General features: G+C 43.3%; 1 protein-coding gene across 1 annotated transcript; it reads right to left on the bottom strand.

The window, feature by feature from the left end:
- Positions 1-3293: 3293 nt before the first annotated feature.
- On the bottom strand, positions 3294-22404 carry ADAT2 (adenosine deaminase tRNA specific 2). Its single transcript, XM_037144798.2, has 6 exons — positions 22237-22404; positions 13682-13786; positions 10792-10942; positions 9394-9500; positions 6977-7049; positions 3294-6868 (listed from the first exon to the last, which is right to left on the bottom strand). The coding sequence occupies exons 1-6, from the start codon at positions 22330-22332 to the stop codon at positions 6825-6827; spliced, it is 576 nt and encodes a 191-aa protein (XP_037000693.2). The 5' UTR covers positions 22333-22404; the 3' UTR covers positions 3294-6824.
- Positions 22405-22444: the final 40 nt, after the last annotated feature.

Genomic DNA, 22444 nt, shown 5'->3' on the forward strand with positions numbered 1-22444 from the left:
CTGTCCACTTCTCTCTCTTTAAAGGCTGAAACCACCCCTTGCTCCCACAATTCTTGGTCATTTATGGCCACATCAGAAGTTTCCAGACTGGGTACAGGCCGCAGGCTCAGAAAAGCTGGAAACCAGGTTTGCTGTGCTGACTGCGCGCCCGGGGCCCTTCCAGACCAGCAGCTGCAGCACTCTGCAGCAAACCCTCGTGATGAGTGATGTGTGCCTGTGAGGGCACACGCCCACGGGCGTTCCCAGGGTCCCGCCCAGCTCGCCGAATGTTGGCTGTAACCTCACCCCTTCTCCAAAACAGGAAAGTATGGCAGAATATTAGAAGAGAGGCAGCGTCATGGGGAAAGACTTGAATCTATTCGAAGGCATGCTTTGAACAAAAAGAAATAATTCATAGATGTCAGCAAGTTATGAAGAAAAAATGAGTTGAAACATTTCAGAGTTGCAAGGCTATATTGAGGACGGCTGCCTTTGACACCATGCTGCAACAATGTCACACAAATGAACTGCACTGGTCAGTCTTGAGGGTGACCCCAATGGGCTTCCAGCCAAGTGGGCAGGTGCCACAATGCTGCCCTCTCTCACGGGGAAGGGACCAGCACCTCTGTGTGGAGGGACATTCTGCCTGAATTCAAATCCCAGCTTCACATTTGTCGCTGTCTTCACTGGAGCTGTTTCCATATATTCCAATCCCCTTCCTCCTTCTGGGGTAGATGGTGGATTACATTCCCTGCCACCTTGAAGATGGGCATGGCTCTGTAATTTACTTTAACTCTTTGGTAAGCAGAAATGATGCCATTTCTAGGCAAAAGTCAGCAAGTCTTCTGGACTGCAGAGTGGTCCATGGTCCAGGAGTATAAAAATTAGTGAGAAGCTTGCTAAAAATGCAGAATCTCAGATCCATCCCAGGCCTCCCAAATCATAACATGCATTTAATAAGTTCCCCAGGCAATTCACATTCAAGTCTGTGATGCTCTGCTCTGGGCCTGGAGCATTATTCGCCACTTCTTTTCTCCCTGTCTCTGAAGCTGGTGATGCCCCAGATGGGTGAGCCTAGCCTATTCCCTGGCCCAACCAACATAGACCAGAAGCAAAGCATAAGAGAGTTAAACCTCTATTCTAAGTCACTAAATCATGAGGATTTTTACCTTGCAATGACCTAGCCCATTCTGACATGATCACTCAATACTCAGTGACCCTGGGCAAAGTATTTAATCTCCCTGTGCCTCAGTTTCCTTGGTATAAAATGGAAATAATAATAGTACTGACTAAAAGGGCTGTTCAGAGGATTAATGAGGTAATATATGAATAGAGACTGGTACCTAGTAATTTCTAAGTAAATACTGGCTTCTAACATTGACACTCTCCACCCCCACAGCTCAAATTCCAGTCTGCTTACCTCAGTGACAAGAGTGTCACAACCTTGGTCCCTGGCAGTGCCCCACCCCAAACCATGCACACTCCAGAAACATATGAAGTCACACATCAGAAAGGGAATAAAAAATTACTCCTTCTCAGGAAGAAGTTGGGGATCTCAGCTACGGTAACTCAGCCCAAGTATTTGTCATCTGTGTCTTGCTGTCATTGTCATTCTCCTGTTCTATGACTACATATGCTGATGCTCACCTTCTTGCTTACGTTCCCAAATCCCTCATGCCTTTCAGGACATAGCAGGTGTCTGTCCTTGAAGAAGTCTCCCTCAGATCCCTCTTCACTATGCAACTGAGAATTTGGACATAGTATTTGTTTATTAGACATACTTGGTCCTGAACTCAATGCAGGGTAAAAAATAATAGTAATAACAAAACACCTAATAGATGTTTGTTTTTTGTCTTTTCTTCAAATTTCAGTGTGCATAGTTCCAGCACCAAAGTACTGGACCTGCTTAAGTCCTGGTTTTGACAAGAGTCCAGTAGATTTTTGACATAATAGCAACTGTTCTTAAAAATGATAAATACATGATAACATTTTAAACATGATGATTTTAAATAATATGTATTATTCTAAACCCCAATAAAATGGTAAATTGTTTTTATAAGGAAACAAAATATTGTAAGGCAGAATAAATATGTGTCTTGGATCTCTTTCATATTTATAACTGACTTTAAAAAATCATGGTACCAAAGCAATTCACCACAGTTGCACAATGAGCCACATTATTCAGTTCCAAAGTCACAGAACTTGAACCTCAGAGATGACACCTCACCATTTGATATTCTGTAGGCCAGGGGGCAGCCAACCTTCACTTAGAGGGCTGGACACAAAGTAGTTAGGCTTTGGGAGCCATAGGCAGGTCTCTGTCACAGCCACAGGCTCCGCCGCTGTAGGGCAGACAGGCCTGGATGATGGAAAAACGAGTGGGCGTGGCTGCTTCCAAAGAAACTGAATTTATCAACTCTGCAGTTTGAACTTCATTTCATGTTCACAGGTCACTAAATTCTTTCGATTTTTTTCAACCATTTAAAAATGTAAAACCATTTTTGACTTGTGAGTGGTACCAAAAATAGGTAGCAGGCTGGGGTTGGCCCATGGGCCATCCTTTGCCAACTCCTGCTCTAGACTCCCAAGTTCATGCTTCTTCAACCACACCACAAAGTCTTTAGCCCAACAGTCACTTAAATATCAAGTAAGAAGTAATCCCGTGAGCCTGTTTTATTAGCTCTTCTTGAAAAAGTTTAGGATCCTAAGGATGTCAAACTTTCACCAGAATTTATACCCATAAAAACAACGTCACCCGTCATTCCTTTCCTCACCACATGCGATTAACAGTCACAAGGTAAGAAAACACTTGGCAGCTGTCTTCATGGATGAAGTCAACAGTCTCAATCCTTTGCCAAAAGGCAGGGAAACCAGTTCTTGGTGCCTCTTCTCCAGCTGTTGCAGAATGACTGGGAAGGACAAGCTTTGGCATCAACAGTGGATTTTAACTGGGAACCTCACTACTTCAAAAAATTTTTTAATGATTTTTTTAAAGAGCTTTGGCTTTTGCTATTTTTTACCAACACTCATTTAAAAGCAGTACTGCTTAAAACATTTTAAGACTAGATGTCTCTATGGAAACCCAAGAAATCTCCTATGTTGTGGCCAAATAACTGCCTACCTAGAATTATACAACCTATTGGCTCACGACAGGCCATCTGTGATACCAGAAACATCTTAGACCTATTTTCCCCAAACTCCGTTTTTTATCAGATATAATTAAGTCGATAAAATAATTAGTTTTGTTGAGGAGATCAAGAGAGAAAAAACTTATGTCTGAGGCTTCTTTTAAATTTTTATTAAGATATCCCTATTTAAAATATTCTTAGGGAATTTTTTGGCCAACATGAAAGAGAAAATGTGCAATCAAATAGTTTAACAGTTGCTTTGAAATTTGTATCATCTTCTTCCCCTCTTTTCCATCAATGTCAAATACATATTTTTTTTACACACAGCTGTTTCTCACCCCAAACTGCTTATTTGTTGCAAAGAGAAAATACAATAATTAGTGTAGAAATTTGAGAACACCTTCACCAGGTAACCAAAGTTAGCATCGCTATGGAGGGAAGATGGCTCTGGAACTCCGCCAGAAAGGACACAGTGAGAACACATCCCCCAAAATGCATAACCTAAATCTAATCGTGGGAAAACACAATTATTTGGAAGGAAGGAAGGGAAGGAAGGTGGGAAGGGAGGGAAGGAAGGAAGAAAAGTTGAAGGGGAGGGTAGGAGGACTGTGTGATTTTTAAAATGTCATAGATGACAAAGAGAAGCCATGGGAATATTATAGACTAAAAGCAGCTAAAGATACATGACAATTAAATGTGATATCTGACCAGAATGGATTTAATATTCCACGGGTGAGGCAGGGGAAATTCTCTAAAGGACATTATGAGGTCACTAACAAAACTGGAATACAAACAGCATACTAGGTAACAGTAACGTGTTAATGTTAAATTTGCTAATGTCAATAAGTGTACTGTGATTATATAAGACACTGCCCCTATGCTTAGGAAATACTGAAAAATTTAGCATAAAGGACCATGATGTACATGCATGTAACTTCCTACCAACTGGTTCAGAACAATGATTAAATATGAATAGAGGAAAAGAGAGAATAAAGACAGCAAATAAAGTTAAAGGTATAAAATGTTAACATAGGTTTGAAGAATAAGGGATACATAGGTACTTTTCTATAACTTTTAAATTATTTCCAAATAGAGAGTTTAAGAAAAATGAACAGTTCTTGCCTACATTGGAGTTCTTGGCTATCTAATTTCTCTCCATGATATTCCAAATACAACACAGGAAGTGATGCTTATGCCAATAAAAAAGAAAATGCAAAGATATTTTCACATGTCTTTTATCAGTGATTGAAGCCTGCCAAAGCATCAGATACTGCCCATTCGCAGCAGGGTCCGTTGCAAAAACCAGCGAACACTGGATACTCCAGTGACTTATATGCAATCACTTCCCAGTAGTTTCTCTCAAAAGGGTAGAGATTCTAAAACCATCTTGCATCCCACAACTGTCTCCTGAATCGTTTCATACACAGAGCAAGTCTCTTGGCTGGTCTCTTCCACAGGCACTAACAGTACCAATCAACTGGAGTCAATCTTTTGAATGGGAGCATCTTGATATTTTAAGCCACATTTAACTAGATGGAGAACACGGTTCTCACAAAGCAGCATCACCTCATCAGACATCCGTGACTCCTCACCACCACCTCGAAAACAGTGTCAGAGTCTCGAAGCCTCGAGAATCCCGCAGCCTTAATGTCTGTGACTCTATAAGATCCTGTAGCAGTACTGGAGTTGCCCACCTTTGATGTGCAACACACCATCTAACCAATTCTACACCCGCCTCCCCCCCACCACAAAGTAAAGGGGGAAACTGTGTCTAAGACCAAAAATTTAGCAGACTTTTCCATAAGTCAGTCACTGGATAATCAAGAAGATCATAACCAAAATTGAAATTTCCAGTCAAGCTTAGGAATTAGGAAACACCCATTCTCCAAAACACAGCACAGACAGAGCACATGTACCTTGGTAAATCTTTTCTAGCCTTCCCTGTGTATAGTTTTATTATTTTCCAGATCCTTCCAGTAGGAACTATCTCGGGGTTAAAATAACCATATGTGACTTTTGGCTTTGGCTTTTCATGCTAAATATTCTCATAAATTTCTATCAACAATTTTATTTAACACGTTTACTAAGAACCTACTTGACATCGGAGGCTTAGCCAGACATACTGGGTGGTACGCTCTAGAGGAGAGTCCAGGTATTTCTGCCTACAAATAATCCTCCAGGAAATGACATGAAGACAACATGCGCAACACAGTCCGCCTGCAGGAAACCATAAGGAGCCAGAAATGAAGTATGACCAACTGCACGCAGGCATGAAGTAGTTGAAGCACTAAAATTTAATAAGAGGATAACTTTTAAAGCAGGTGAAATTGAAGAGAAGTTACATGTAACATCATTGCAGATTTAAAATCATGCCTATTCTTCTCCATAAAATTCAAATGCAGTTAAAAACACACACATACAAAATCAAGCAATTATAAATCCTCCGAAGCATGTAACTGTGATTAGCTGCTACTCTCAGCAATATAAAAATACTTTCACCACAATTACATTCCAGCCTGTAATGTAATTCAAAACAAACAAGTCAGAGACATCGCTCAAATTGCAGAACCAACAAATACAGATGCTTTGCATCAAGGAAATGAATCCAGTGAAGAAATGCAGCTGAGAAGGAGCTGAGGTCCTGGGCCGGAGTGAGGCTTCTGGTGGAACGGCGAGGCCCCCTACTGGGCGGGCTGACGCGGTGCACCGCAGCCGAGCTCTGCAAAGCGCCCTTCAACCTGCACCAGCCTTAGGCAAACAGCCAGCGCCACTATCTGGGAGCTCCTGCCGCGGCCCCCTGTCCAGGGCTGTGTTCATGTTTCACCATTTTAGATTTTTAAATTCTAAATCTGGGTTCTTATAAAAAGAACTGTATTCTATTTCAGATCAAACCGACCATGCTATTTAATTGTGTAGCCAGCAGACTCACCACCAGCGGCTTGCCCGTTCTTTTTGCCATAATCTGTGTCACCCCCTAACATGCTGTTCCGTTTGTTACCCATGTCCCTGCTCCGCCAGGGCCAGATTCTGTTTTGTTCCCTGATTCACAGTGCAGTTGCTCAGGAACAAAGAAGGACTTGTCCCAATTGTGCTTTTATCTTCTATTTTTAAGACTATCCATCTCCCAAAAAGGCACAAGTAAGGTTTTAGCACTTGTTTTACCATAGGCATTTATTCTAAGTGTTTTTATAAAAGTAAAAAGTCTGTTCTGAGGACTATACAATCATGATCTGCATGTACACAACTGATGTACAATGTCTAAGTCAGTCTCGGGCCCCCAGCGCCCTGGGAGAGCATAGAGGCTGCAAGGAAGGCAGACTTGCTTCTGCAATGCCGGGTGTGGACAAAGTGACCACAGAGTGCCCCCCGTCCAGACACGCCAGCAACTGAGTCTGGATGCTCACTCCTCACAGCATCTCCAGGACTAGGCATAACGTTTTGGCAGGAAGTGCATTGCACTGCTTACTAATTTCTATCACCTCAATCTTTAATTTTTCCCTTTTCAAAATAGTCTTTCAGCTCATGGAAAAACTAGTAGTTGATTACAATTGTCAGACTTTTTAAAAGTGCTAAGTTGTTCCTTTAACAGAGGAAATGATGAGATATCCTTCTCCCATGGGTTAAGGACAATATATAACACAGGATCCGATGAGGTCGCCAGCTTTCAGTACAAGAATTTCATCCAGTGGCATTCATCAGTCCTTCATTAGCTCAAGTTCAGGATTTCTGACATTCCTTTTTTCGAACCTTTGATTTTGGGGCTGTGAAAAGAGAGGGAAGAAAAGAAAATGAGGAGGTCACCCCAGGTCAGACTCTTCACACTGATCTGTTCTAGGTGAGGGAGGTTATATACAGCAGGGGAAACTGACCATTTGGATTTTCTTGTTTGTAGAAGTTCTTTAACATTTCCACTGCTTCCTCAGCCCGGTAGCCAGGAATGCACTGATGAAAGGAAGAAGTTGAGAATGAACATAAGCCTATGAAAATATGTGCCAAAAACCATAAAAAAGCAATATATACATAATTATGTAAACATTTTTCAGATGTTGATACGCTTTGTAGCTATTAGTAACATGGGAAGTATATTTCCAAAAGAACAACTCGGTGGTGGCCTGGGAAACCCTACTCTCAATCAACTATTAGTTCTCAATTAACTGATATCGAAGCTATTAGCTATGTGCTTTTGGGTAAGAGTCTTAAACGCTTTATGCCTCAGTTTCCTCATATGTAAAATGTAGGTAATTAAAACAATTAACCCAGAAGGATTTTGTGAGGAATAAACGAGAATAAATAAAACAACACCTGTTAAGTACCTGGTGCGTGCTAAGTGCTCATCATGCACTAGCTCTTTTCCTCTGCTCTCGCTTCCTGGCGGCCCATTAAGTATTTGATACTGTAGAGTTATGGTTGGCTGCCCACAGCCAAAATGATCAGCAAAAAGGGGGTTTTATATTTTTAAAGGGTTGTTAAAAAGACAGAATATGCGACAGAGACATAAATGGTTTTCAAAGGCTAAAATTTTTACTATTTGGCTCTCACAAAAAAAAAATGTGTCAACCCCTACTTACTATTGAGGATTTTTAAGTGTTCATTTATTCTCTTTGGTATCTAATTTGGGAGAAGAGAACAACATGTGAAGGAATAAGAAATTGTGATAACAGTAAGGACTTGAAATGAACTTGCTTTAATGACAGAGGGCATTTAAAGAGGCTGAACAGAGAATATTGGGGAAAGAGTAAGAATGAACATGGGTCACATGTGAGGCAACCAGCTGGTGGGGGTAGGGGTACTAAGGGAGTATAGGGGAAAAATTAAAGAGATAAAACAAGGGAAAAATATAGAGGGCTTAGAAGGCTCGCCACAGGAGTTTGGCCAGAATACACTGCGCCCTTCTGAGGGTGCGTGAAAAGCTCCAATGAGCAGAGGTTTCAGGGGGCGCATCTGGAAGCAGCGGACAGCAGAAGAAGGACCGGCAGGCGCGGTCGGTCCGCTGCCCCGAATGAGCCTCCTCTGGCGCCTTCAGCTGGCTCTTGCCTGAACCTACAGAGCCTGTAACCTTCGCCATCCAAACAAAGGAGAGTTCAACGTTTTTAAATTCCACCTAGAAGTGAGAGAGATCCTGTGGTATTTGTCTTCCCCCGTCTGATTTAGCATAATGCCCTCGAGGTCCATCCATGTTGGTCTATCCAAATGGTAGGATTTCCTTCTTCTTTACGGCCGAACAATACTCTGTGGGTGGTGTTCACCTCGTGTTTTCTTTTTAGAAGCAGAGTGCAGAACGGTGGCTGCCCGGAACACAGGGGTGGCAGAAATGGGCAGGCACTGGCCGAAAGGGACAAACTCTGCGTCTTAAGAGGATTAAGTTCCAGGAATCAAAGACACAGCATAGTGACTGCAGTCCACTGTGACAAACTGCGCACTTGACAGGTGCTAAGACAGTAAAGCTTAAATGTTTTACACTAACAACGATAACGACAAAATGGCAATTATGTGAGGTGAAGGCTGTGTTAACTAACTTTGTTGTGATAATCATGGCACAGTAAGTATGTCTATCAGAGCAAGCTGCACACCGTAAACTTATGCAATGTCGTATGTCAATCACATCTCAGTAAAGCTGGGTGAAAAACCCAGTGACCTTCCTTCTACCCTTCTCCCAGGCAACACGCTACCCTGCTTACTCCTGAGGATTTTCCAGAATCCTGGTCTTCACTTTGGGGCCTCTCATTGCCTCCTCAGCCCCGCCTTCACTGGCTTGTGCTCCGAGGACTCCACTGAAACCACCCTCTCAGGTATCAAGGGCGGAAAAATATATAACGAAAATGCAGGTACTGATTGCTACACACCAAAAATAGCAATCAAGCAAAATTACTGAATGTCTGCAAAAATACTGTTTACAGTAAGTGGCACCTACTGTCACTGTCAGAGGCCACACGTCCCACACACTCGGGGCAGCTCGGAGCTGGGGACTGCTCACTGTGAACACACCAACAGCGGCCATGCCTTCAAACACTCCTGAAGGCCTGCGTGAAGCTTGTCCGAAGGTACCTTGGAAGGCTGGGGACTTGCCTTCAACAGACATTCTCCTCTCTCTGCGCCCGGCACACTCACCTGGAAATGACCGCCTGTCCCCTAGCACTGAAGCCCAAATGAACTGGACCAGTAGTGCTGGGGGCCTGTCTGGTTGGAGCACGGCCCCTGGTATACCCACCACACACTGACCATTCGCAAGCCCATGAAGAGATCGAGGTAATCAGAAAGAAGGAAAAAGTGTAACAGTTCACGTTACCTGAAACGATCTCCCAGTGTTTGGTAAGTCAGCAGAGGCGATATCTAGAACAGAGCCACAACCACCGAAGCGTTCATTCTGACAGCCGTACACAACCAGTGGGATTTATGAGAGAGAGTTAAGGTTCTGCAGAGGACGTGCAGTTCTGGACGCCAGCAGAGAGTACACCAGCCGCCCCAGAGACGAAAGCTCATGCTGCTCCTACACATGATGAAGTTTGGGCTTCAGCTCAAAAGTCATATGACCCAGTTATACAAAAGAGGTTTAAAGGATTTAGAAATTAATATCCCACAATTGTAAGCATAATGAAAACTAAATAGGTAGCTGGTAGATGTTTACAGTTTTGGTAGTCTCTCTGGTTTCTCCTAAACCAGTTTTCTTGGAATCATTAGAGAACTGTAGCCAGAAAAGAGGCAGGAATTTAATCCAGAGATTTTCACCTCTTAAAAACAGCATATTGTTCCCTGCTCTTCCCTCAAATAAAATATAACCCATGCCCCTGTACAAAGCCTAAAATAAAATATAACCCATGCCCCTGTACAAACCCTAAAATAAAATGTAACTCGTGCCCCTGTACCAAACCGACGACGGCCGAGTCCCTGGGAAAGGCAGGGTGGGGAGGCAGTTCTGTTGACCAGAGCTGCCCTTCTGATAAAGTGGAGATTGTACCTTTTCTCAGACTCACATTCCTCTGCGTTATTTTTAAAGTGATCAGATGATTCACACATATATAGTAAAACAAGTAGATAAAAATATGCAGGCATAAAGCTGAGTTTCTAAATTATTAGATAACGTTTTAAAATCTTCAGAGACTAACTTGCAGGGCTCAGCATCTGAGTCACTCTAGGAGGAGAGACACCCTCCAGAGAGCCGCAGCTCTGACGGTTTCCCATTCGTCTACAACCGTGTCACACGTGACTGGCTTTCCACTCTGCACTGACTTCTCCCATAAAATTGTTCACATTTGTAATGGGTCTTCACAGCAAAAATAAAGGAAGAAGAACATCAACAGAGAAAGAAACATTTTAAACCACCAAAATCTATTTTCCAAAGGCAAGACTTGAGAGCATGTTCTTCAGACCTGTCCTCGTACTCAGTTTTATAACCTTCTTTAATGTCTATTTATGATTCGCCCTTACAAAGCAGGTCAAATTAGTGCTAAGCTTTTCTTTCTCTAGCTTATTTACTAGTTATATCTTTATAGATATTCTTTTAAAAAGAGGCCATTTTACTATTTAAAAATCTTTTCAAAAAATTTTTGACCAAGGGATGCTGTATTTTACAATGTTCACCTCCTAGAATTTGTCTCTTAGGTTTCTGTTTTCATATATCAGGAACGGGTTATATGCCTGGCCACTTTCAAGTTCACAGACATTAACCTGCCAAGTCCAAGGATACTCATCAGGCGGAGCGCGGCTGCGCACATGATGCAGGGCTCCACGGTGACGTACAGCACGGTGCGCTCGAACACCTCGGAGGGCCTCCTGCCACTCCCGCGACACCACTCCAGGACCTGGTCGATGGCCACCATTTCCGCATGTCGAGTGGCCTGAAAACAGAGAGGAGCTTGCCTTGATCAGGTTTGTGACATTTGCCAAATACTCAGAAATAAGTACAAAGAATGGGCCTACTGTTTCTGCCAACGCTGTTAAAGAGTGGCGGTTTCGGGACACGCTCAGCAGCGAACAACGTCACCCCCAGGTCGAGGACCGTAACCTCACCTACAGGAGACATTTAATCTGAAGTGCCGCCTGAATTACGCTGTATTTTTAGTTAAGTACCTAAGAAGTGGAGGGACACTCTTTCCATGAAAATGCCATAGGGAAGATAGGTGTTAATTTAGAAAAAAAAATTTTTTAAAAGGTGAGCCGAGCATTTCTGAACGTTTTAGGGAAAGGCTGAAATTGTCAGAAACACGTGCTGCAGTTTCAGATGTGTTTTTGGTCACGGACCTGACTCTAAGCAAATCTGTATTTAGTTTACAGGGATGTCATCACTTTCGTGTTCATGGGGATGAGATTTTATATGCTGGCCAACTTTAAACAGAAGCAGAGTTTTGGTTCAGTCTCAGATATTTCATGCAGACAGCAGAATATGGGAGAGATCACACAACAGTTGGAATCAACTACATTTATAGGTTCGAATCCTGACCATGACATTCCTAATTATGTGGCTTTGGGCAAGTCACATACCTCCTCTACACCTTGGTTTACCCATATGTACAATGGGGTACACTGGTATCTATGGCTCTTAAAGCAATCTGAGTTACAGGAAGCTAATGCCATGTAATGCTACACATATACCCTGTTATGTGACAATTAATTATAACACTCACAGTTATCACATTTATCAATAAATTTATACTGAGTGTTACTTATGCACAGACCACTGTGCTAAATTGTGTGTGGAATAAAATGCCTCTGTCCTCAACAAGTATAAAGTCTGCCAGGTGGCAGAAAGGTGACCTGTGACACAGGGCAGGGCGTGAAAAGTGCTGGCGCAGTGGCCCAAGTACCGTGAAAGCCAGAACTACAAACTCAGAGCTAGAAGGTACTTTAGAGAAGGGGTTCCCAAGCCTAGCAGCAGACCAGAACTAAATGGGGAGCTTAAAAATAAGTTTGCCCAACTGGAGTGCTTTTTAAAAATCAGATTCAGAATGACTAAATCAAATCTCCCCATAGTTCTAGATAAGTGCTTGTTGAACTGAATCATTTCAAGCAACTTCCCCTTTGATGGCTGAAGAACCAGAGGCTTTGTCAAGATGTATTAAAGACACACAAATGGGACAGGTGTAAACGGTGACCAGGGGGTGGGGAGGGGGTGATGTCAGAGCCAAAAGCCCGACTCAGGCCTCCTCATTTGGGATCAAGCATCTTTCTATACTGTGATTCTCAGGCAACCCTCTATGGGACACAGAATGCCAAAGTAAATCCGGGTTCATTTCAAGGTAAAGAAGAAACCCAAGTCACTGGTGGTTAGACAAATGTCGTTAGGACAAAGTTCTCACATTAAAAATATTGTACCAAATGACAAAATACAAATAGGGAGATATGACCACTGTCTAAAATACAAAATTCTACTCCCAAATATGAGTATCTATAAATTCACTAATTGCTGTATTATGTCTATTATTTATCTCACAGGTATTTTTTTAAGATTTTATTTATTTATCTTTAGAGGGGAAGGGAAGGAGAGAGGGAGAGAAATATCAATGTATGATTGCCTCTCATGAGTCCCCTTCTGGGACCTGGCCTGCAACCCAGGCATGTTCCCTGACTGGGAATCAAACCACGATCCTTTGGTTCACAGGCCCAGGCTCAATCCACTGAGCTACACCAGCCAGGGCTATCCCAGGTATTTTGACGTCCACATAATGAACGCTTTGTGAATCTGGGTTCCCACTTTGCATGTGTTTTGCTAAGTCTTGGTTTTCCTTTTGATACATTCGATGGATGAACTTCAACATCCACAGAGCACTGGTACCAACACCAGCTTATGCCCTGGGTCCCAAGGTCACCGCACACGACCAAAGCCTGTGTGGGGGTGTGAGGGTGAGAGGCGCTCCCCAAGTCCACCTAGTACATCTTAGAATCATAAAATCTGACCTACAATAATCCCTACTGCGACACACTAGTGTGATACCGCAGCCAAGCACTGTCGCCTTAATCCGCGAGCTTCTCAACCGAACCACAATGAGTCAAGTCTCACAACCTACTACAGTGTACACTCTACACACAGGTCCAGAGAGAGCAGGCAGCGGAGGCCCTCTTCCGCTGAACTCCCTGAACTGGGAATAGCTTCTTTATACATTGTGTTTACCTCCAAAGTTATAAGTTGAGGCTGATTTTTAATTTACTAGCAGCTACACATTATTTAAAGTTACTAAAGAATGCAACGTGAGTTACATTGATATGTTCTGTGGCGTTTTCATCTATCAGATTTGCTTAAAATGGAGACGGACTTGTTCCCTCCACACTGACGCCCCAGTGTGATAGTCGCCCCTTAGTTTCACTCAAGCCCAAACGTAAAGCTCCACAAAACAGAATAAATATTAGCCCCAGGGATTTCATGGGTCCGTTCAATTCTTCTGAATTTTCCAAATTTTAAAAAGTCAACATGTGTCACTTTTATAATCAGAGAAAAAAGCATTTTAAAAAGAAAAGCGAGATGTTCAGGCCCTTCCATTGAGATCCTCGGACTGTACACAGACCCCGTCACCCACGGTGACGGCCTCGTTCCGCTCCCAGCCCCCGCCCGGAGCCAACGGTGTACCGTTGAACACACGCACGTTTTTGGTTTGATTAACTTCATTTCTTCCCTTCCCCACAACTTCATCATTGTAGACCAGAAGGCAGCCGACAGGGACTTCGGTATTTTCTAGAGCTTCTTTGGCCTGCAAAACAAGTGGAAAGTCTTGGGTGTAATGTTCAATGCTTGAAAGGACTAAAGGAAAGAAACAGACACGGCGGGAGCAGTAAACACATAATTATACTAAAACAAAGAAATGCAACCGGCCTTTCCCTGTCCTCAGAGTGCAGGACTTAGCGCTGTTGTTCTCTGTGCGTCCACACTAAGGGACACTCAGCAAAAAAATCCTGTTTCTAGGTCCTGAGCCCCTGATTTTTTCCCCTCATTGGAAGCAGAGGGGACCAAAAAGACTATTATTAACCCTTGTTCTTAAATCGTCAGGGTCTATGTTCCTTTTCAAAGCGAGTATATGTATTTGCAAAGAGGTAAAAGAAAAAATATTTATAAATCCTCTCTTAAAATTCTTTCCTTGTTGAAATTCTACTTGCTTAATTTGGTTTCTCTAAAAGTGACAGCAAATATCCTCCAGAGTCCCGGTAACACTAACGCGACAGAGTGGAGGTGCCCCTGCACCCCCAGTTCCTGCTCTGCGTGACACATGAAAAGCCAGGAGCGCTGGGGGTGAAGTGGCACAAGCACTCTGGGGGACATTTTGGAAGTTTTCTTAAAAAGTAAACGCACCCTCGCCTATGGACAAATTCCCCTCCAGAGTATTTATTTAAGAAAAGTGACTCCACAGGGTGGGGCAAAAGTAGGTTGACCCCTGTGAGTATGCAAAACACAGAGTTTGTTTTTGCATTACTATTTATGAACAACTGTAAACCTATTTTTGCCCCACCCTGTATGTCTACAAAAAGAAAACGAAAGAAAACCTGTAAAACAGTTGATTCGTAATAGGCAGATGTGGACACAGCGGAGGAGACCATCAACAACAGAACGGAGAGACCAGCTGCGTCCCGGCCCTGGGCCGCCTACCACTCAGCAGTGAAAAGGCCCGACGCGGACGTACACACCAGCCTGGCCGAACCCCGACCTGCTGGGTAAGAGAAGTCGAACACGAAGCACACATACCGCGTGGCTCCCCTCACGAGGAGCACTAGACTGGACAAAACGACACTACGGTGACAGACGTGGAGGGGGATGTGATGACCCACTGAGGCAGAAGGGACATAAAGCAATTGTCTGGGCTGGAGAAGACTTTATCTCGATAAGGGTGTGGGTCGCACGGATGTTCCCATCACTCAAAATGGAATGAACAATGCATTTCAGACCCGTGCATCTCACTGTATGGAAAGTACACCTCAACTGGAAAATAAGCCCAGCACAACCCCACCACACCATCCCGGGGAACAGCAACCTATTCTGTCTGCAAAGCCTCCCTCTATCGCCTACTGTCCATTTTTCCTCTCCTCCTTCCTCTGTGAACCACAGGAGCTCCAGGGCCCAGGACAGGGAAAGAATAGTGCCTCCGGGCAGACGGCCAAAGCAGGCAGGTTGTATCTGGGAACATCCTGGTACCGCCACTGAGAGAGAATGAAGGAGGGTGGGACCCTTGGGCTAGTGCACAACCGTTTCCATCTCACTACAGTTAAAAGAATCTCAAACCAGCCGTTTGCAGAAAGGCACGGCATTCCTCGTTTCGGAGGCCCCAGGACACTTCGGAAGCCTAGATCCACGTAAACGTAGGACATGAATACACACACCATACGGCATATGTAGTGCAAAGCTGAAGACAATGCTGAAAATAGTGCTCTTTCTCCTTCACTAGCCTCTCACTCCCGGCGCTACTTTATCCATAGCAGCAGTAACTTCCTATCATAATGTTAGCATGGGTTCCTGAGCAATTTCAAGCATGCTCAACAAACATTTTTCACGTGGCTGTAAGGGGACAAGGAGAGGCACAAAAGTGGCAGCCGACTATACCTCCCCTCTCTCCTCTGCAGTGGTGGGCTAGAGAGATGTAAGGTGATGGTCTCTGAAGCAATGAGACTGCATTCTTCAGTACAGTAACACGAGCTACCCACAGGCTGATTCTGTCCCAGTTCTGGAAAAAAGGTGAAAGCATGCCCAGTTTTCACCAAGTTTGAAAGCCTGGAGATTTCCAAGACTTGGTGAATACATACAAACAAACAGCACAAACACACCACAGGCTACTGCCGAAAGGAAGCCAGGAGAGGGCTGGCAGTGTGACCACACTCAGCTTCTCCACCCTCCACAGTGGGGGAGGGTGGAGAAGCTGAGTGTGGTCACACCAAGAATGTAATTTAAAATAAGCTTGGAATTACACATTACTCCAGGTACTCATGAGAGACAAATCACGTATTTGTCCGACAATTGTTTGCTGAGAATCTTGAAGTAGAGAAGTTACCCTGGTAGCCCTAACTGCAATCACACAGTTGCAGGGAGACATTTGACAGCCACAGCAGAAAGCAATGGGATGCTGTCGGCGTTGAAGGTGGAGGAGGCCGTGCGCCAAGCACGCAGTGTGCCTCTAGAAGATCAGTTTCCAACGGGTGTGCCGTAAGACTTTCAAAACAGGCAACACCTGGCTATTTAACCAGGGGGACTGACCTCTTTCTCCCTTAGAATGCCAAATTAAAAAAAAAATGACATCAGCCAACACAGTAACAGCTGTCCGCTGTGAATGAATCAAAATTTTACCTATTTTTGTAATATTGGCAAAAATGTAATACCTTTTTTGGTGTGCTGCAGAAATTTAGTAATTAGTTTACCCGTGCCATGAGATTTTTAAAAAGTTTGAAAATCCCTGCTCTACAAGCTGGAAAAGGCAAGGAAGCATATCCTCTACAGCCTCCAGAGGGCGCTGTGCCCTGCTGAAACACTGGTTGCAGCCCAGAGAAACTGATTCCAGGCTCCTGGCAGGAACCACAAGAGAATGAAGTTGTGTGTTGTTTTATCCCACTAAGTTCGTGATAATTTGCTGCAAAAGCCATAGGAATCTAACACCCACCCCTAAGAGGAAGAAAAGGCAAACTAAAACTGGAAGAAAGTATTTGCAAACCACATACAGAACAAAGATCTAGTATCTAAACTAGGTAAAGAACTCTCCAAACTTCAACAAGTTAAAAAAAAGCCCACACGAGCCCATTAGAACAAGGGCAAAATACACTAACAGACGTTTCATCAGAGAAGGCATACAAATGGCAAATAAGCACATGGAAAGACGTCCGCACCGTTAGCCATTGGGAAAATGCAAACTGAAACCACTGTGAGACAGCATTACACACCTACCAGAATGCCTAAAATGGAAAGAAAACAACGAACTCTGACGAGGCTGTGAAGAAACAGGAGCACGGCAACGTGAAAGGGTACAGCCACTCCGGAAAACAGCTGGCAGTTCCTTACAACGCTAAACGTGCACTAAATGTATAACCCAGAATACACACTCTGGGACATTTACTTACCCAGGAAAATAAAATCTTAGTTTTGTACAATAGATCATTTCATATACAGACATGAATGTTTGTAGGAGTTTCATTCACAATAGCCAAAAACTGGAAATGACCCACCCCAGTGTCCTTTGGTGGGAATACTTCAATGAACGGTGGCACATCTCTACCATGGAAAAACTACCAAAAAACTTCCAATAAAAAGGAATGTACTATGGACTGACTCAACAACTTGGATGGATCTCAAGGAAATTGTGGAATGAAAATAAAAAATCTTAAAAGCTTACATATTGATATGGAGAACAGACTAATGGCCGCCAGGGCTTAGGACGTGGGAGGGGACGGCGGCCACAAAGGGCAGCGTCAGGAAACCTGGGCTCATGGAGCAGTTCTGCTGGTAATTAAACAAATTGAACAGGACACAAGGTTACACAGAACTACACACACACAGGCACACACGCAGGAGTGCACACAAAGCTGATGAAAGCTGAACAAACTCCCAGACGGCATCAATGCTATTTTCCTGGAAGACACTGGGTGAAGGTATGCGGGCCTTCCCTCTACACTTTTTTTAGAAACTTCCTGTGACTCTATAATTACTTCAAAATAAAAAGGTGGGGTTTTTTTTAGAGTGGAATAACTGAGAAGCACCTTGGAATGCAGATTAAGAGATGCCTGGTGAGGCAGGAGGAAAACCAGGAGTGTCTGGTGTCATCAAAGACCCCAGAAAGAACTGGGCCCAGAAAGAAGAGTCAGTGAGGGAAGGAAATTTGGGAAAAGTGATGGGAAGGAAAACCAGTGGCTGGAAGAGCGACTTCTCTGTAGGTTAAACGTCTAGCTTCTATTCCAACAGACTGTTATGGCTACATGCAAGTGTTCTGATTCTGAGCTTGCAAATAATAAGAGCTTACAATTTACTGAAAACCTTGCTTTGATCCAGGACTACTTTAGGCACTTTGTAACTATCACTGTATTTGGGTTATAACCCTATGAGACGGGTTCAATCATCTTCCCCATGATACAGATGAGGAAACTGAGACATGGGGTGGTTGTGGAATGTGCCCATGTGCAAAGCTGGGACTACAGCCCAGGCAATCTGGCTCCATTCATTCATTTGTTCAGTGGGAATTTGTGGAGCACCCACCAGTTGCCGTGTTCCTCAGCAATTTGCCACTGCTCTGGCTCTAATTTCTACTCCAGTCACAACTGATCACCTACATTCTCTGTGTTTGGGGTCGAAGTAGCTCTACTTCAAGGGGCAAAAGGAGAGAAAACACTTAGCAAGAGAGTGAGACACAGAAAGTTTAAGAATTAAAAAAACTGCAAGAGAATAAAATGAGGAGACCACGAAACAAGGATTTTCTGTAAAATTATGTCTGGGCTTGTGGCCACTTCAAACATGTAGAAGAGAAGCCAAGACGAAGTGGAAAGGGAGTGGGCAGCAGTGGAGAGGGAGAGCCAGCGGGGCTGTGGGTCCTGACCTGTCCACCTGGAAGGCAGTGGTGGGGCGCCCGGCAGAGGCCTGGCAGCTCCCCACCAGGCCTCCAGGGGCTGGGCCTGTGCCTCTCGTGCTTGCCTGTGGACTTTTTTCTTTTTCCTTCCAGAAAATGCATCTCCTTTTACTGTTTCCCACTTCTCATATGCAGATCTGAATCACAGAGTTGACCCTTGAAACACATGCATTGGAACTGCAAGGGTCAATTTAAAAAATCCTCCTATAAATGGATCTGTGCAGTTCAAACCCATGTTGTTCAAGGGTCAACTGTATATATATATATATATATATATATATATATATATATATAAATATATATATATATATATATATATATATATATATATATATCTCCTGGCTGGTGTAGTTCAGTGGATTAAGCACAAGTCTACAAACCAAAGAGTCACTGGTTTGATTCCCAGTCAGGGCACGTGCCTGGGTTGTGGGCCAGGTCCCCAGTTGTAGGTACACGAGACACAACCACACATTGATGTTTCTCTCCCTTTCGTTCTTCTTCCCTTCCCCTCTCTCTAAAAATAAATGCATAATATCTTTTTTTTAAAAAAATTAAAATGTATATATATTTGCTTTGTTGTCAAGTTCAAATAGATTTAATTAGGCTGACAATAATCTTCTACCCACCCATCTCATACTTTCTGACATTCCCACCACCTCTCCTGGCAAGTCTGATCATTGCTTTATGAACGCAAAAGAACTTGGGCAAAATGGGTCTGAAACATGTGTTGGGAGGTTTTAACTATATCATCTTTTAGGGGAGAGGACAAAGCTCAATTATTTTTAAAATGGCAACTTGGTCTTCCATAATTAAAAAATTAGCAGCTTTCACAATTAAAGAATGAAATCACTCTTCTTCCCAGCCCAATCACTGGTCTCCTCTTTGTCTTTAAATGTCATTTCTTTTGCTCTAGGCAGGGCCTGCTGGTTACAGATGACGACAGATTCAGCCCAGCTTTTCGCTGTTCTTCTAGGTCCCTGGTTTCGTGAGAATCTGACGAAAGTTGGGGGCTCTCTCACATCAAACAGGTATATGCTCACAATGTTGTTACACACGGTGTCACGATTTACAGATCCCCCTGAAACCTGGACCCCTGGTTAGGCAGCCCTGTTCTAGACAGCTGGATCGCCTCTGAACCAAAGGCAAAGTCCTTCATTTCTTGGTATTTGCCAGTTCCACTGCACTGGTCAACCTTTTCCTTCCTTTCCACCAACCCATATCCCTTTTTTCCTTTTTAAAATTCAGTAAGCATACCAAATTCATGTCAGCTGACTCGCTCAGGACTTTGTCGCCTATTACCTGATGGTACTTTATGTCCTTGTCTTCTTTTTGACACTGGACATGTTACTTATCAACTTTTTCACTGATGCATGGCTTGATTTCACCTAGCGCAATGCTGGACTGATACCAGGCACCCAGAAAACGAATACTACAATAATATATGATGGATTTATTCTAGAACACTTGTTTCCTCATTAGATAGATAAGTCTAGAGAGACAGATAGATACACACACTCAACCTTTGTTTTTTCTTAATTATAAAGTACGACATGTTCGAGGCAGAAAAATAAAACCACTTAGTTATTATTCTGTGACAGAAGATTTTCAAGCTTTTTTCTATGCCTGCATTTACATACCTGTAGTTTTTTCAAGTCTAATATATTTATACTATATATGCATTTTAGCAGTCCACCTTTTTCACTTAGAAATACAAGCACTTCCCTATTTTGGGCAATATTTTCAGCACACGGTTTTATTGTTTAAGGTTGCACAGTGCTCCTCTGTATCACTGTATGATTCACTTAACTGGTCCCCTATTGTTTGACCTTGACATTGCTTCAAATCTCTACTATGATAAACAGGTGAACTTCCCTATATATTTTCACTAATATCTCTATTACTTTCTTGTGAATTATTTCTAGAAATAGACATAAAATACAAAGGGCTCCTACCATGTGATTTTTAAAAATAAAACTAATAATAAAATTGGACAGCAGATATGTCTTGGCAATTCACAGAAGAAAAAAATTCAAATGTCTAATTCAGAAACTCAGTGCACAGTAGGTCAGGGGAGTGAAAGCAACAAGGCAGAGAGACCCAGCAGCGTGTATGCTGGAGAGCAGTGAGCAACCAAACACGGTGCAGTACAGGCCGTGGTGAGAACAGATGGCTAGACAGAGCCTCGTCCCCACCAGCCTTCCAAATTTGTGAAATTATTTACATCTCTGTCACCATCTGAAAATGAGGACAGTGAGGACATGTAGCTCATATGTGCAGCTTACATACTACCGCCCATATCAAACACTGTGCCTAGCACTGTGTCTAAACAGTCAGAGTGCAACACTGTTACTTATTCCTATATTTGTTTCCAAGCCTATACCCTTAGAATTAGATGCTGTGATGATTAAAACAATAAACATTATAAGCCTAGTTCTCCAAAAGAAAAATGTCATGAAAGATAGTGATTTTACAAAACAATGACGTAGTTTATTTAAAGTTTGATAACTTGGACAACAAAAAGTTACACAGATGTTGCTTCTCACCTGAAACAGTGCCAAATATGAGAAAGTGATCATTTCAGGCCCAGTGGAAAGAGGGGTGGGACAGAACTTTCTTATGTATTGCAGAAGGAACTGTGACCACTGCAGACCAGTGCTAGCCAACAGAACCTTCTGTCGTATTGGAAACGTCCTTTGATCTGTGTTGTCCAAAATGGTAGCCACCAGCCATGTGTGGCTACTTAGTATTTGAAATGGGACTAATGTGACTGAGGAGCTGAATATTTCATTTTATTTTCTCACTTTCAATGTCAATAGCCACACGTGCACTCGACAAACACCTGTGCAGTGAATGAAGACATAATTGTGAATTAATTAGCTATGAGGGTCCAGAGATGATTAAGGATAGAATGAATATAATCAAAACCGTTATGGCAAAGACTTCTTTTAGAGCAGCTTTAGAAAAATGTAAAACTGAAGGGCATTTCACATATGTATATATGTGTGCACGCCTGTATTTAGATACATATGCCAAGGACACTTCTATCGCTATTAAAGGGCTCACTGGCACACATAAGTATGGGTGAAACTTGGATTACACACAAATCTGATTAGAGCCCTCCTTAATCAACAGTCCTGACAGGGCGAGGGAAGGAAGTAAAGAACAGAAGGCAGTAGGATGTATGGATGGACGGACGGACAGACGAATGGACTGATGGACGGTAGGTAGAATCTGGCTGTACCGGGATTTGTTTTTATCTACTTCCTACCAGAAACATCCTCAGCCTCCTTCCTTTTACTACAAAGGTTCAAGAGGTCATAAACACAAAATAATGTGCCTTGGCGGATTTGGGAATGTGCTCATAGTAAAGAAGGGGACTCAGCAGCTGGATAGGGTTACTTGACGCATACTTCATGCCAGCGAAAAAGAAATAATTTTTGTATTTCCCTTCTTCCTTCCTCAGAGCTACTGTGAGAACAGGGTAAATCCAGCCGTTTGCCTAAAACGTGGCGCCATCGAGATTTGGTGACGAGATTATGGTAATGTTTGCAAAGATCGGGTTGGGAAGAGAGACGAAGTTCCCACCCCCGGTATTTATCTCCCGGGCTCCTCACCATTTGCATGGCCTCCTCCATCCACTTCTCGATCTCCTCCGCTGACACCGACCATCCAACACCGGTGCCCGGCGTGGATGCCTCCTTAGCCTCCATACCGCGCTGGGGCCCCTGCGCTTTCCGCCAGACGCCTTGGAGACGGAGGAGCGCAGGCCCGGAACTCGGCGTGTGCAGGCCACCGTTTCCGGGGGAGTCGAACAGCGAAGCA

Source organism: Artibeus jamaicensis, unplaced genomic scaffold (assembly GCF_021234435.1).
Source record: "Artibeus jamaicensis isolate MK-2021 breed Jamaican fruit bat unplaced genomic scaffold, CSHL_Jam_final contig_3176, whole genome shotgun sequence".
In the NCBI taxonomy this organism is placed as follows: Eukaryota; Metazoa; Chordata; class Mammalia; order Chiroptera; family Phyllostomidae; genus Artibeus; species Artibeus jamaicensis.

Coding starts and splice junctions, on each gene's coding strand:
- ADAT2 (XM_037144798.2), bottom strand. CDS start 22,332: ATGGAGGCTAAGGAGGCATCCACGCCGGGCACCGGTGTTGGATGGTCG. Junction 7,050..9,393: donor ACACTGGGAGATCGTTTCAG/GTAACGTGAACT, acceptor TCCTTTCATCAG/TGCATTCCTGGCTACCGGGC. Junction 6,869..6,976: donor CAAACAAGAAAATCCAAATG/GTCAGTTTCCCC, acceptor CTCTTTTCACAG/CCCCAAAATCAAAGGTTCGA.